Genomic DNA, 16,537 nt, shown 5'->3' with positions numbered 1-16,537 from the left:
GGTCACCGTCTCTGCTCTGGGTGCCTCTGCCTCTGTAATGGCTCACTGCAGAACAAACGCGGAATGCCCTTTTCACATAAACATTTTTTCCTTATTGAAGTGTAGTTGACCTACAATATTATATTAGTTTGCAGGTGTAAAACATAGTGATTGAACGTTTATACGTATTACGAAGTGATCACAATAAATCTAGCTACCACCTGTCACCACGCGTAGTTGTTACAGTGTTATTAACTGTATTCTCTGTGCTGTACATTACGTCCTTGTGACCTATTTTATAACTGGAAGTTTGAACCTTTTATTAATCCCATTCTTCTGTTTTGCCCGTCTCTCCACCCCCTCTCCTCTGGCAACCACCGAATTGCTCTCTCTATCCGTGAGTATAACTGGGTGCCTTTTTTTCATAGAAGTGCAAATCCTCTTCTGATTTCTTTTGGTTAGTGAGAACAGGTGCTATTTAGGTCTTTTGGAAAAACGAAGTGGCGTAACTCGAACTTCTCAAGTGGGCAAACCTGTGCATTATTTCTCCTCCCCTCCCTGCTCGGGTATAAAAGTAAAATTGCACATTGTAGGAATTTATAAAATACTTAGAACGTGGAAAGAGGTTGATAGATGTCACCAATAAACTCATATCTAAAGTGGTTCACTGTTAACACCTTGACTCTTTCGATGTGCGTTTACACATACATATAACCTTTGAAAAAGTAGATGGGATCATAATACCTATTTTGTTCTATGATCTTTTTTTCATCTAATAGTCTTATCATGACAATATATATAGATCTACCCACTTCTTTTTTAAAATTTTCATTTTGGGGGCGCCTGGGTGGCTTAATTGTTAAGTGGCTGCCTTCGGCTCAGGGCGTGATCCCAGCGTTCTGGGATCGAGCCCCGCATCGGGCTCCCTGCTCCCCTGGGAGCCTGCTTCTTCCTCTCCCACTCCCCCACTTGTGTTTCCTCTCTCGCTGGCTGTCTCTGTCTCTCTGTCGAATAAATAAATAAAAATCTTAAAAAAATAAAATTTAATTTAATTTTCATTTTGAAATAATTGTAGATTCACATGCAGTAGATTTCTGTATATTTTATCTAGTTCTCCCAAAGGCGACATCTTCCCTAACTTTAGTAACGATATCACAACCAGGACATCGGTATTGGTGCAATCCAGGTTCTTACTCCGATTTCAGCAGTTGACATGCACTCGTGTGTGTGTGTTTATCCCTATGCTTTTTAAACAGCCGCATGTAGTCCACGGTACGTATGTACCGTATTATTTTTACTGGGGAGAACGTGGATGGGACATGTTTTTGAATCTTGACTCTGCTCTTCACTACCACCGTAGCCGTGCGCAAGATATTTGAGCTCTCCCAGCCTGCTTACCCAGCGTAAAATCCGGATAATCACACTTAGGTCACATAATCCTTACAAAGATTACAGGAGACAGGATACCTGGGCACAGATAGTAACTCAGTAAACGTTGTCAACTCATCCTTAAGTTGGGTAGTATCATCTTCCGGCATAAAAATATAGTAGTTACTTTGGTCAGTTTTTCAAAGTCTCTGTTAATGGTGTTGCGCAAATAGCTTTCAGTTTGAGGAAACTCTCCGCAGTGTCTCTTGATTGGGAATGGAAGATCGTGCATGCGCCGGGCCATAGGAGCTAGATTTATGGGACCCGCAGCCCCGGACACGGGACTTTCAGTTTCACCTTTCATGTTCACGACAACCCCGTGAAATAGAGATTTCACAGACGAGGAAGTTGAGCTGCAGAAAAGTTAACTCCTCCCAAGTCACGTAGCTAGAGCTGGGCTTTGAACCCTGGGCTCTGTGACTCTCTCTTTATTAGACTCATGTTTCTGCACTGTGGGCCACAGTGATTTGGCTCGTACGATGTTTGGCCTTGAGTTTCTGGCTAGGTCTAATTGTGCCAAATGTTTGCTGCCCATTTGTAAGCCCCCCTCTGATGACACGGAATTCAGAAGGCAGTGTGTCACACAGGAAAACGTACAAAACTTTCCGAAGTGTCTCAGAGGGCCATTTAAGGAAAACTGAACATGGAAAGTATCTTTATGGGGTGAGTATGCATTTGAACTTTTTAAAAGAGGCTCTGTCATCGTTATTTGCACGATAACCCACAGAACGTTCATCACTTTATGATAACTATTATTATAATCGTCACCATGGCCGGCCTGTGTTTAACAAGCTCCTCATTAGTGTTCCTGTGTGCAGGCTTCCCCTCCTTGAATTCAGTCTTGTTTTAATTCTTGCTAGTTTATTGGTGTTAATTGGAATGTTCCCTGGAATGGGCGCGGCAGTGTGGTGCTGTGGAGAGAGTCCCAGACTTAATCACTTACGGTCTGATGACAGGCTCGTCACTGAACAGTTTGAGCCTCAGTTGCTTAGATGGGGACGGTAATGTGTCCTTCGTACGGTTGCTGTGAGAAGTGGAGATACAGTGTGTGCAAAAGCACCTGGTTAACTCCTCCTGTGTAACCCGTGCTTAGTAAAAGGTAACATGAAAATGGCTCAAGATGAGCATTTTTCCTATCATTGTTTATCTTTTGTTTTTTGAGTTTATTTAAATAAGCATTGCCCCGGATACTTTTTTTTAGGCCTCGTGACCTTGGTTTCCCATTCTGTTTAAAAATTTTGATTTTAGGGGCACCCGGGTGGCTCAGTCGGTTAAGCGTCTGCCTTCAGCTCAGGTCATGATCCCATGTCCTCTGGCTCCCTGCTTAGTGAGAAGCCTGCTTCTATCTCTCCCTCTGCCCCTTCCTCTGCTCATGTGCGCTCTCTCTCTCTCAAATAAATAAATATTTTGATTTTAAAGGAAAGTAAAACAGAAGCTTTTATAAAATCCACTTTGAAATGTGAATGGGGTTCGCCCCCAGTCCCTGTTGCTAGGTCTTAAATAGCAGTGGGGAAACCCGGGATGGTTGGGCCTCACCTCTCCCAGATTAACTATGGCTGTAGCCTACTTCTCCTGACAACTAGGACTCAACTAGCATTGGTGGTAGAGTTGGAATGCCTGGAACGGCCAAGAAGCTGGAGCTAGTCCCTTCACCCCATCTGAGTTGTGGCCTTGACAGCTCATGTGTCCCTTGTTTTAGAATTTTTAATCATGAGCCTTTGTCTAATCCAAAGAACAGATTAAAAAAAAAGTTTATTTCCCCCTGATTATAAGTAATATATATGCTTCAAATTTTCTTTTAGGGGGGCTAGAAGGAAGGAAAAAAAAAGGGGAATCAGGAGATCACCCAGCCACGCTGTTAACATCCTGATGTTTTTCTTTCTCGGCTTTCTCCTATGCATAGATTTTATTTTTTAGAGCATTCACAATTTAATCTTTATTTTTTCGTATCATGTGTGATTTGGAATATCCCCATGTTACACGTTTTTCCTGTTAACAGTAAATCTGTGAGGGATGACTGTCCATACGGCTTTTCCCCCCTTATATTTGGGATTCTTCCCCTGAGATTGAATCCGGGGAGCGGAATCATTGGGACGAGTGTGAACACGTCTATCCTGTACGCACATACTTGATATATATAATCTGTCCACAGAGAGTTACATTAATTCACCTTCCTGCCAGTGTACTTCTTGGCTTCTGGATGCTTGTTGGTCAGTTCTTGAAAAGTTACTATTAATTGTGTTGCTTTATAGTAAGTTTGCCAGCACTAGATACTCTCATTAAAACCATCTTGTTAAATCAAAGCTTGTTTTAATTTGCTCTTTTTGATTATTGGGGAGTTACAGTATTTCTTCAAATACTTGATAATCACATATGTGTTTTCTTTTCTACTAAACTGTGTGTTAATGAAGTAAGGATGTTCTGGACACGATTAACCTTTGGACTCCGCCGAATTTATAGCCGCTTGCAGTGGCCATGGGGCTGCCATGCCAACCACTTCTGCTTCTCCAGATGACTTTGGGTCTGAGCTGCTCTAACCTCTGTGAGCATTGCCCGTGCTTGGGTCTGACTCTGCCGGTGGGATGGCACCCTTCATGTTCTACCTTTTATAAATAACTTGTTGAAGTTGTTTTTCTTTTTTAAACCATTACAAAAGTAACATGCTCAGTAACCTTAGAACATTTGAAAAAAGTGGAAGGAGAAAATCATCCATGTACCCACCCAACTAAAGACAGTTTCTGACATTCTGTGCTTTTCCCTTGTAGTCTTTAAAAAAAAAAAAAAGCTTCTTTTACACAGTTGTAACCTTTTCCCCCTTAACATCAGCATCGTAACATCCACATGGTCACATGATCCTCACTCTGCGCTGTTTCAGAATCTTCGGATTATTTGTGCTTTGGGTCCTGGAGGCTGTTTATGTTAATCTTCTTCTTTTCGTTCCTTAACTCCCTTCCCCCCACTGCAAGGTGAAGAAGGAGCACAGATTTTTGGTCTGTTTAGTGTGCTGCAGAAGTCAGCTCATCCCCGTCTCCCTCCTCTCGTAGGGGTCCGAAGATTATGAGGCCGCTCTGCTAGAGAAGGCAGCCCTTTTGGCCCAGCTGAACTCCGAAAACCTCACCAAGAATGCAGAGAACCACAGACTGCGTAGGAACATTAAGAAGGTCACCCAGGAGCTGAGCACGCTGCAGCAGGAGAGGGAGAGGCTGGAGAAGGATTTGGAGGAAGCCCGTCGTGAGAGGGGCAGAGGCGACCACACCATCCGCGTGAGCCGCTGTGGCGTGGTCGGGCTGGGGCTCTTGACGGCTGTTTCTGGCTTTAGGGACGTCTTCTCTGCAGAAGACTTAGAACAGTCTGAAAAATGTAAAGGAGAGCATATTTCACTCATCCTCTCATGATCTTGAAATTTTCTCTTTCCCTGTCTTTCACATGCACAGGTGTGCGCGCGCACACACACACATTGGTATCAAGCTGGAAATGTGGTGTTGCGTCTTGTAATTCAATGTTCTCTTTTTGGCACGTTGCCATGTTACGAGTGTTCTTCAGAAACGTGTTTTAGTTTCTTGGTGCAAACATAGTATTTCATCATCTGGATGTGCCACAGTTTCCTTAGTCCCTTACGGTAGAACATGTAGGTCGTTACACTTTTTTTTTTTTGCCTTATAACAAATGCGATAGCAAATGTCCTTGTATCTAAATATTTTTCCATCGATTATTTCCTGCTAGAGGCATGATTATCCGCTCAAAGAGTACTTGTGTTTTTAACGCTGTTATATAGGTATACTCAAATTGTTTCCCAGAATGATTATACCAGGTTTCTCTTTATGAGAGTGGTCCTTTTTTAAAGACTATTTATTCAGCATTGGATGTTAGCATTTAAAAAATTCTCTCTGGATTTGGTAGGCAAAAAATAGTTTATCTTTAAAAATTCCTATTATAGGGACACTTGGGTGGCTCAGTCAGTTAAGTAACCAACTCTTTATGTTTTTTTATTTTTTATTTTTACAAGATTTTATTTATTTGTTTGTTTGTTTGCTTATTTACTTAGAGTGAATGGGGGAAGGGGGAGAGGGAGAGAGCCGAAATCAAGAGCCGGTTCCTTAACTGACTAAGCCACCCAGGCGCCCCCAAGCATCTAATTCTTGATTTTGGCTCAGGTCATGATCTCAGGGGTCTTGGGATTGAGCCCTGCTTGGACTTCGTGCTCAGTGGAGGGTCTGCTTGTCCCTTTCCCTCTGCCCCCTCCCCCGCTTGTTCTCTCTCTCTCTCTCTCTCTCTCTCAAATAAATAAATAAATCTTTAAAAAAAATTTTCTATTATATTTAAATTTAAGTATTCAGCATCCTGAGAGTCATGTCCAGATGCATAGCCTTGGTGCTGGCAGGTGGGATAGGGTCTGAGTCTGAGTGATCGTTGACACGTTATGAATAACCATCGTGGGCACCCTGGACAGGCAGAGGACCTCACATGGACAGTCATCAGAGTAGAGGTCTCAACGGGAGCTTCCGGTACTACAGTTGAGTTCTCCAGTGGCTGCTGTGGGCAGGGATGTCAGGCTCCACTGCTTGAAATCCTAACTCTAACATGGACATGAGAATTGAAGTACAAATGTTTGTATATTTTAACAAATATATTAATGAACATCAAGGGAACGGTAATGGAAATTTAGAAAAATAAAACATCACCATGCCCCTAACACAACAACTCTTCCTGGTTTTCAGTGTCACCCTTCAGACCTGGTGCAACCGGGCCCCTAATCTAGTCTGGGGCTGACTCCTGTTCTGTGTTCTTTGAGCCCTTACTTCATCGTGGACATCTTTCTATGTTGTGTGGCCTCCAGAACGATCGTGCTGAATGGTGCATGCTCTTCACTGAATACAATTCACATGCTTCACTCAGCTGCCTGCTCTCTCGGACACCTTGGTTGTTTAAATGATGCCACAATAACATCTTTGGGCATAAAGGCATTTTCCCTTGAAGTTCCTAGGATTTGAGTGAGTTTACTAGGTCAGATGGCACTAATACTTTACACTTGTTAATCATGTTGCCAAAACATTTGCCCAAAGGGCTGGCCCAATTTACGTGGCCACCAGCGATCTTGGAGTGTAGCAGTTCACTGTGTGTTATTAAAGTATCTATTTCCTGTATGTTATTGACCACCAAGTGAACCTGGTTTAGATGTTGATGTAAGTATAAGACGTGACCTCTGAAAGTTTTATCGTTTCTAAGGGCGATGGAGATGTTCTACATGACAAAATGCAAAGCAGCTTAAAATCTGTAGAGTCAGTGCAAAAGATCCTTGTGGGATGGAGTAGTCGGGAAACCTTCCAGGAGGAGGTGACACTTGAGTTGAGTGAGAGGAATAAGGTTTGAGTAGTGTGCTGTATGGAGGAGGTAAAGACAAGACCGGCCAGATGGTCTTTGGATAGAGGAACAGTTTTCATAGTCAGGTCTCACTCCCTTACTGCTGGATAACTGCATCTTAGTTTAAAATAGCTTGTTCCCTCGTCCGCCTCCCCTCCCCCCACTGTCATTAGAAAAAGGTTCATTCAATAGAATTTGGATTGGGGACACACAACAAGTACATATATATCTCTATAAAATAAGTAATTTTTTTACATTGTAACTTACTCTTACATCTGAAACGGCTGCATAGTATTACATCGAGTGGAGATGCCGTAATTTATTTTCCTGTCCCTCTGGTGTCAGACATTGTTTGGTGGCTCCATGATTCACTTATTCACGTAAACCTTGGCGCTTCTGGACTAGTGCTGGACTGCTGTTGACAGCTGGTCGTATTCCTGTGTAATGCGTACACATCCTTGTAAGGAGGCAAGCGCTGTTTGGTGAAGAGAGAAGGGGAACGTGACTGTGAGGAAGGGTTTGGGGTCCAGTATACCGTGGGCAGGAGGGTTTTTGTTTTTGTTTATTTTGCCAGTGACAGAAACCCACCTTGAACTAACTTAGGCAAAAGGAGGACTTTCTTGCCTGGTGTGGCTACAGTGCTGGAGGGACAGAGAGACTGGGACACGGCCCGGACCGAAGCTTGCGCTCTGGGAGCCGGCTTCTTTCTGTCGCGTCTCCTTACTCCAGGTGCTGGTGGTTGGACCATCGTTGCCGTCCTGCTGGGGTCGCATATTCCCAGCTTATTACGTAGGAGGAAGGAGGACTCTCAACACTCCATTGCCCCCGCTGCCTCCCTGTCAGTACGTGACGTGGGTCACGTACCCATTCTTCTTTGTCAGGAGTGTGTGCGTGTGCTCAGGGGCGCACGCGCACGAGTCCCATCATTGACAGCCTCCTCTAGAAGCACGTGTTTGGGAGGGATGAGCAGTTACCCAGACCAGAGCCACCACTACCTACTCTAAATGCTTATCTCAGGTGGACATGACCGTGACCCAGTGCTTTCCAGCATCCCCTCATAACTACTTTCCTCCATCAGGTTATGTCTGTGTTTCTGGTGAGATGGTTTGGCCATGGTGTCTTGCCTTTGGTGTCTGCCCTGCAGCACCGTGGTATCTCCATGTTACGGTCTGAGAATTTGGCTGTGTCTGTCTCATGTGAATGCTTCACACCGGACATTGGGGCGCTGGCTTGTTCAGCGTCTGGGGAGCATCACGGGCGGCGTTGTGCCTTCTGGTGCCGGGGTGAATGCAGAGATGGAGCGGGACCTGCTGGCCCTGCTCGTCTTGTCTGCCTGATCTGTAACAGGTCCTCTAATGAACTAGATTCACTCACCAGCTGCTGCTGCTGTTGCTTGTGGATTGAAACAAACAAACAAACACGCAGACTTTTTAGTGGCCTCTCTTTTTTCTTTCTTTTTTGGGGGTGGAGGGGCAGAGGGAGAGGGAGAGAAAGAATCTTAAGCAGGCTCCATGCGCAACACGGAGCCCAAGACGGGGCTTGATCTCAGGACCCTGAGATGATGACCTGAGCCAAAATCAGGAGTTGGGCGCTTGACCAACTGAGCTACCCAGGAGCCCCTGGTGCCTCTATTTCTGCCCTGGCAAAGGAAAGGAATCCGTGCACGCATTCAGCAACATGGAACACCATGCAGGCCCTCTGCTGGGCGTGGGGACAGTTCCACAACAGCGGTGTGAACAGAGTACCACGAAACACAGAGCACGGAAGTGGCTTGCAGGATCAGAGAAGGCTCTTGGGAAAAGGAGCTTGTAAACTGGTTGGTTCTGAAGCTTGAGTTAAATAAAAGTTAATCAGTAGGCAAGGGGGCAGGGGGTTTTGTATGGAGGGCAAAGGCACAGAGGTATGAGAGCACATGGTGTTTTTGGGGAAACAAAACAAGAATGTCCAATTTGAAACTTCTGGAACTTTAAAGATTGTAATTTATTCCTTTTGATGTTTCAAAAACATTTTCAGAGGTTTATGGGAAGTCATAAAAATGAGATTAAAAATAAAGGTAAAGGCATTCAGGTCAAGGAACAAAGAGGGTGGCTAGTGAAATGGAAGCAGAGTGAATAAAGAGAAATGCACGCTCTGGTGCCCAACCCAGTACCAAAGATGGGGGCTCAAATCCAGCTGTGGCTCCTGACAGCGAAAGTAATAAAGGAAATTCAGTTACACGGTCTCCAGGGTCTGAAGATGAACAGGTTAAAGTAAAAGGACAGCTCTGGCTGGCACTCAGACCCAAGGGCAGTATTGCCTCTGGTGGGCCGCTGGAGGGTTCTGGGAGCAGGACAGAGCCTTTGACGGTACCACCTGCAATGAGAGCAGTGTGGCGGCCCCATCTGCGCCGCCCAAGTCCGTGAGCTTATGGAGTACGGTTTCCAGTCCCTGGGACGGTGTCTGGCTGTTTCCCATTATTCTTGTTTCTTGGACAAGAACTGACAACTCAGAAATGTCTCAGCCCTGTTTATAGATGAGCCCCGACTCCGAGCCTTTGTGGGGGGCCTTCAAGCATACTGGTTGTTGCTGTTGTTTTAGCATTCCCTGGATTCTTTCTGACGGTCAGCCAACCGGTTCTGTTTTGAGTGTGATCAAACCATCCTTCGCTCATGCCAGGGAGCCTTCCTGCCTGGTCACTGTGCTTGTACTAAGCTTTCCGGGGGGAGACGGCGTCTGTGTGGACGGGCGTCTTGCGGCTGGGGCGTGTGGGTCCACTGTGTCAGATGGTGCCAGGCACTGTGAGGTTTGGCCGCGATGCTCTGTTTGTCCTGTTCGTTCGCATTGCCTGCAATTGCCGCGACCAGCTGACTCAGCCCGTGGTATCCTTTGCAGTGGTTCATCCGTTTATCCGAGGGACATTTGTGGAGTGCTTGCAGCGGGGCAGGCACTGTCGGTAGGCTCTGGTGAATACAAGCTTTGGTTTTTACTTGGGAGGTCTTTCTACAGCCAGAAAGGTCCAAACACGAGGGTCTCAACGGATAGATCCCCTTTATTGTATTATACTTCCTTGCCACCAGAGGGACCCACCTCCCCACAAGGACTTTCAGGAGGCCTTTGCCACAGACCAACAACGAATCTGGTATTACCAAGTCGGTGTCTTAACTGTGATGTTGAACGTGTCCTGGTTTGTGTGGTTTATAGCAGGATGCTACTCGGACTGTCACATCCTTGCCCCACACCTGCACTTTGATACATTGTTTGGCTCCAGAGACTTAAGGCTCTCCTTTTAGTATGTACCTATGTGTGCACGTGCATGTGTGCTCTGTGTGTGTGTGTGTGTGTGTGTGTGTGTGTGTGTGTGTGTGTTTGGTGGAAAGTGATAGAGGTAAACCTTTATTTTAGATTTGCTCTTTCTGGTTCAAGCGTTCTGTATGCTGCTCGGGGTGGGTGGGGGAGAGGAGCAAGTGCTAGTCTTTTTTTTTTTTTTCTCCTTTATAAGGAACGTATACAAGACATTGGTTTAGCTGTATTCCCCAGACTGTCTCATAATGCTCTCATCTGTTACAAGGCCTGTCATCCACTCCTCTGACAAGTGTGTGCTTCAGTACCTGGGCACTTAGCTCTGTGGGGATGCATTTGCTGGCTAAAGCCCAAAAATCTAATTAAAGTTGTACCCGTCACCCAGCTGGCTAATCCCATGTGCTTTGACAGGAGCAGGTTTAATTTCAGGGTAGTTCATCCTGAACCCCTCTGGTTTCACATGTGTTTGTTGATGGATAGCTCCAGACGAGATTCTGACAGCGTTCAGAGCATCCCTAGTGATCCATAGTCAAAACATGGCGTTTGGAGACAGTGTCTGTAGGCTGGTTAGGTAGGCCGAGGACCCCAGACTTGAGGTCAGGGGATTCTTACTAAGGGTCACAGCTCCCCTTGCCTTGTTTTTGTTTTACTCAGGTATAACGAGTCTCAGTTGGAGTCCGTTTAGGACAACATGCAGTTGAAATGATCTGTGTTGGTGGAAGTTCTGTCTTTGCAATTTCCAGTCACTCTTAAGAGAGGCTGAGTGCAGAGACCAGGGTCAAACTGGTTTTGAGTCCTGGCTCTGTCACTGGCTAGCTGTTGGACTGTCAGCCAGTAACTTTGCCTCTCCAGACTGCGGTGCCTGTTTCTTGCTACAAAGACAGAGCTTAGGCGTAGGGATTATCCGAGATGGGGATAGCGATTATGAACATAATACCTGACACGTCTTGACTGATCAATGAGTAGTTGCTGTTTTGGTGATGGTGATGATGCTGCCTGCTGCCCTGGGAAGGAGAAACTTGGCAGTGTGAGCTGGTGTCTCTGGAGCCGTGGGTTCGAATGTCGGCGTTAGCAGGCACGCACTGCTAAGCCTCTAGGTCAGTGGCTTAACCTTTCTAAACTAAGGTTTTCTCCCCTACAACAAGGCTGATTATACCTACTTGAGGATGAAATGAATGAATAATAACATTCAGTCCACGAGAAAGCGCCTCCTCTGGTTCCTGGCGCGTAGAAGTGGATGCTCAGTGGATTGGACTCCTCTCCTTTCCTCCTCTTCTGCTTTTAATTGCGTGGCAGGTGCTGGCTCAGGACTTTGAATGACAAACCACTGTCCGCTGGAATCTAATGGACACTGTTGACTAATAAATGTGGTCTGCCCAGTTACCAGCCAAGTCAACAAAGCTGTAAATTTCTTCCTTGATCAACACTCACCTCTCCTTTGAAGAAAGTGCTTGTCTGTTCCTTTCCAGCTGATTGATCCTTCTAGGAGGGGAGGCAGAACCCACTTCGAGTGACGGATTCTGTAGTATCTCAGTGGCTTGTGCATGCGGCTGCTGTGGAAGCTGCTTTAAAAGGCTGTTTCCATCAGTTTTCACGTGGAATTGCTGTCGTCTCTCTGGAGCACAAACAGAAGGGCTTTCCCTTATCTCTGGTTCTTACTTTATAATTTCTGTGCCGGGCTCTGGCCTGGGCACTGGGAGTACAGGACTGAATCAGATCAGACACAGTCTCTGAAGGAATCTAGCAGAGAAATACAATAGAAACACAGACAAAGAGCTAATTAAAATATAGGATCATAAGTGCAGGTAGGGGGATGGGCCAAACACTTGGAGAGCACAGGGCCTGGAACTTGGTAAGAGCAGGAGGGGGTGGGAGGGAAGGCTTCACAGAGGAGGTGGATTGGAGCTGAGGCTTGAAGGGTAAGTAGCTGTTTGCTGCGGGGATGGGAGTAGAACTGCATTCCTGGTCGAGGAGGGCCAGTGCGGAGGCCTGGCGGGCATGAATGAGCCTGGCACAAGGGGGCACAGCGAGTGGCCTGGTAGAAAGGGCTGGAATGTTCCGTCACATCGTTCAGGTGGGGTTTTAGAGAGGTGTGATGTCTGTCGGCTAAGGGACCCAGCTGGGCCTTGAGCCCTGCCCAACGTGAGCCTCGACTTCTTTGTCCCTTGTCTGCCAGCTTTCTGCCGAAAGCCACATTGAGCTCCTCGCTTGGAACTTGTGCAGTCCTCACGGGCAGTACCACACAGTAGCACACATGCTTGTTGGGGCTCTGTGGCGAGCACGGTCTCATTCCAGTACTTTCTGTTTGTTTGTTTGTTTGTTTGTTTAAGCTTAGGAATTCTTTGTTCAAATATGACTCTCCCGGAGAGGAAACCTGAAAGCAGAGCCGCTCGGGGAGAAGTGTGGGGGAGGCCTGGCACTCCCTCCCCACCACGTCCTGCCTCTGCCGCAACCCCCAGGAGCAGCCAGGCTCCACGGAACCTGGCCTGAACACCACTGTCTCATACTAATTCTGGAAATTCTTACATCACTGGGTTCCTATTCCTCATTAAGATTTTGGAGAAGTTTCCTTTGTGTATTTAAAGGGAACCACTGAGCACTTTGACAAGTGTTCTCACTGTGAAACCTGAGAAGGTGGAAATTTGATGGATGAGAACCTTCTCGTTCTCCATCTGGCCTGAGATAAAACAAACCAGCTGACTGCAGAAGGAAGTACGAGGGCCTGGCTTTTCATTTCTAATGTGATTCTAAGATTATAGGGATATTTTATTTTTAAAATAATACACTTTTTTTTTTTTTTCGGTCAGTCTCCCCTTAGAATGCCCTGATATGCAAAGGCAACGGTCAGCTCAGTGTTGGTCCAGAGTGCACCTGCGAATCTTAAAGGAAAATTGCCCATTAGGTAGAAAGCGAGGCCAGTCAGTCGATGTCAGCACACACAGATCCTGCTGTGGCAGCGCTTACCTGAAAGCAGGGTGGGGTCTGGTACGGGAGAGGGGTTTTCAAACTCTTACCTGTCCCTTTGTTCAGAAGTAGGAGCCTGTATGATGAACCCCATTTACTGGAAAGGAAGCACTCATAAGGATTTCGGTTATCTGTCTGTGGTCACAGAGCTCATCCACAGTAGAGCCCGGATTCAAGGCTAGCTCTGTGTGTCTTCACAGCCTAGGAATATTGAAAGAGGTTTGGGGAAACCACCCAAGATGATCAATTTTCCGTTCTGATTGTTTTGCTCAGGCGAGACATGCCGTCTCCACGCCTCCCCTAAACATTTATAACCGCACTGGTGCCGAGCCTGGGAGCCCGGCGGCTGCCTTTGTGTTGCCATGGCAGCTGCTCTTCCTCAAGGCCGCCGCAGCCTCAGCGCCCCCTCCCCGCAGGGGTCCTTCTCTGCCTGCCCTGCACAGGAGGTCCGGGATCCTTGGTCCCACCCCTTGCATTAGCAGGAGGGCGTCCGTCCCAGCCTGGCTATCCCAGCAGTCCTGAGTCCTTAAGAGACTGGAACCTCAGTTCGGGGCACTGGAATGAGTGACCAGTGGCAGCCCGTATCGCAGAGTGGTTTCTGTTTCCTTGGTCTTAATAATAGTGCAGTTGGGTGGAGAGAGTGCAGAATTTGGGGTCTCACTGACTTGGGCTTGAATTTCAGTAAAGCTTTGTAAACATCTCTCAGCCTCTGTGAGCCTTGGTTTTCTTTCTGTAAATACAGGGCTCATAATATTTAACGTGTGCACGGTCTTTAGGGTTAGAGATGTTTTATGTAAAAGTGCCTTGACACGTGCGTGGCTCAGCTTGTGCTTGGAAAATGCTAGTTTCTGTTAGGGATGCGTATAATAGGAGAAGTACGTTGTACTCTCTGGTGTCCTGACTCTCCTTGAGACCCTGACTTAGGCTGAGGGCCCACTACCACCAAAAATATACACACACACAAATTTGCATAGGCTCCCAGGGACCCATTCAGTGGACCTCAGATTAAGAACCCCTAATCTCGAGGAATGACCCAGCAACGTGTCCTCTGTGGGATTTTGGAACAGGTCAAGTCTGTTAGTTTGGGAGACATGTGGGAGAAATGTAGCACATTAGTCACCTTTATCACTTAAAACATACACGGTCTTGATTTACGTACCTGAATTAAAATTCTATAAGCTAATGAAGTGGGAGAATGGAGTAAATTACTGTTGCACACACGCATATACACTAGAACTTGAGCCAGACATCAGAATAATGGTCTGATAGGTGTTTGTGCAGAGAGAGAACTGAATTGGGGAAATGGTGTAAGTAGACCAGTAATTACTGTGTGCATGGATGGTGCACACTTTTTACTTAGGACAATGCAGAAATATTTTAAGCTTAAAGAGCAGGCATGATCAGGGCCCCTGGGTGGCCCAGTCTTGCTTAAGCGTCTGACTCTTGATTTTGGTTTAGGTCATGATCTCAGGGTCGTGAGATTGAGCCCTGCCTTGGGCTCTCCGCTGATTGTGAAGCCTGCTTAAGATTGTCTCTCTACCCCTACCTGCCCCTCCCCCCCAGCAAATAAAGTAGGCATGATCTTTTTAGGATGATCTTTCTGGGATGGCAGGCAGATTTATTGTGAATTTAAAGATGTACCTAAATGGCTTCACACAAGATTTTGTGGTCCCTCTTATCCAGTTTTCAGAGGGAGGTTTCTAAAAGCAAGTGCCAGATGACTAGGTGGGTGGAGATCATTGCAAAAGAAATCCAAGCCCTGGTCATAGTGGGGACGTGAGCTGAGAGGCTTGCAATCGGAGTTGGAATCCGGCAGGTGCTGCCCCTTAGTGACTGTGACTGTGGGTAAGTTACTTTACCTGAGCCTGTTTCCTCATTCATAAAACGGGAGCAACCCCATCTACCTCTCCATCCATCCATCCATCCATCCATCCAACAGATATTTACTGGGTGCTCTTCTGGTTATGTATTGTATTTGCCATTCCCAGGTGAAGCTGATAATGTTGTTCTAGGGCCTGTGTTTTGAGAATTCTGGTTCTTTTTGGTGGGAAATGCTATTTAGAGACTACCGTCTGGATACTATGGAGGGTGCTGATTTTAGGCTTTCTCAGTGAGAGGAAGGAAATAACAGAAAATAAAAGTTCATATTGATATTTCCAATTCATATTTACAGTGACATGTTTTAACTTAATTTTATATTTGTATTGGTATTCTCTTAGGCTTGTAGTCTTGGTTCTTATACATTAATAATTACTTATTTAATAAATATATACACACACACACATTGTTTCAGAATAACAACACACATATTATTTCTTCCAACATGATTACTGAAACAGTGTAAGATTTTCTGCAGTAGTCCCTTTTGTCCTTGGAGAAATATCCCACTAGGGGTATACAAATTACTTTTTTTTTTTTTTTTAAGATTTTATTTATTTACTTGAGAGAGAGCACAGAGGGAGAGGGAGGAGCAGACTCCCTGCTGAGCAGGGAGCCCGAGGTGGGGCTCGATCCCAGGATCCTGGATCATGACCTGAGCCGAAGGCGACGCTACTAATTCCCCTCTGTTTGGTTAACCAATCAGCCTGATACACAGTTAGATTTATTTTTTGTTCGTTTGCTCTGCTTCTAGGTTAGGAGATTTTTATTTTATTTTTTCAAATAGTTATCTAAACATTTAACTGGCTTCAGTGTCACATCGGTAAAATGAGTTCTGCTCCCTCCTTTTGCCTGGTTCTTTTTTATTTCCCTATAGGCAACCATTTAATTCATTTTATAGTTAAATACATGGCAGTATGTTATACATACTTTTTTTTTCTCTCCTGGGGTCCCTCCTGCCCCCCTGAGCGGTGTATTCTGAAGTCTGCTTTAGGGCAGTGCGTTCGTAGAGTCCTCATTCCTTTCTCTTGGTCGCTTCAGAGCGCTCTGCTGTGAGAAGGTGCCTTACCTTATTCCCCTACTGGGGAATATCTGGGTGGTTTCCAGCCATTTGCTCTTACGAGCACTACTTCAGTATTACCAAGAGCCTACATCCTGAGGTAGCTGTAATCACCCGGTTTACGGTTGGTTTTGTCTTTTTCCCCCTAACATTGTAACACAAGCATTTTCCGTATTAATTATAAGTGTCATTATTTAAGATAATTTTTTATTGTGAAAGTAATATAGACTTATTTAGAGATTTTAGAAACTCAGAAAAATAAATAAAAATCAATTGAAAGTCCCCACAATCCCTCTGTGTAGGCATACTGTTATTATTTCGATGTGTTTCCTCATAGCCTTAACAATATTTTGTATAAAGATTCAGGAAACAATTGGTATCATATCATATAGTGTCTTGGTTGTTTTTGCTCATAATTGTGCTTTTTTTAGAAAAGATTTTACTTATTTTAAAGAAAGAGTGTGCTGAGGCGGCGGTGGGGGGGGGGCAGCAGAGGGAGAGGGACAAGCAGACTCTCGCTCAGCTGAGCGCCGAGCCCGACATGGAGCTCAGTCCCAGGACCCTGAGATCATGATCTCAGCTGAAAAC

The 16,537-nt window shown here is 45.7% G+C and overlaps 1 protein-coding gene across 5 annotated transcripts in view; it reads left to right on the top strand.

Moving 5' to 3' along the window:
- CDK5RAP2 (CDK5 regulatory subunit associated protein 2) overlaps positions 1-16,537 on the top strand; it is a 162,496-nt gene that overhangs the window by 53,565 nt on the left and 92,394 nt on the right. For all 5 annotated transcript variants that reach the window (XM_040631799.1, XM_040631798.1, XM_040631797.1 and 2 more), the window contains one exon: positions 4,452-4,670. In XM_040631799.1, the coding sequence (XP_040487733.1) occupies positions 4,452-4,670 (219 nt within the window). The remainder of the gene's footprint in view (positions 1-4,451; positions 4,671-16,537) is intronic.

The sequence above is a fragment of the Ursus maritimus genome, unplaced genomic scaffold, assembly GCF_017311325.1.
Source record: "Ursus maritimus isolate PB19 unplaced genomic scaffold, ASM1731132v1 scaffold_17, whole genome shotgun sequence".
In the NCBI taxonomy this organism is placed as follows: Eukaryota; Metazoa; Chordata; class Mammalia; order Carnivora; family Ursidae; genus Ursus; species Ursus maritimus.
Note: the sequence above shows the minus strand (reverse complement) of the source record. Positions and strands in the feature narration are given on the sequence as shown.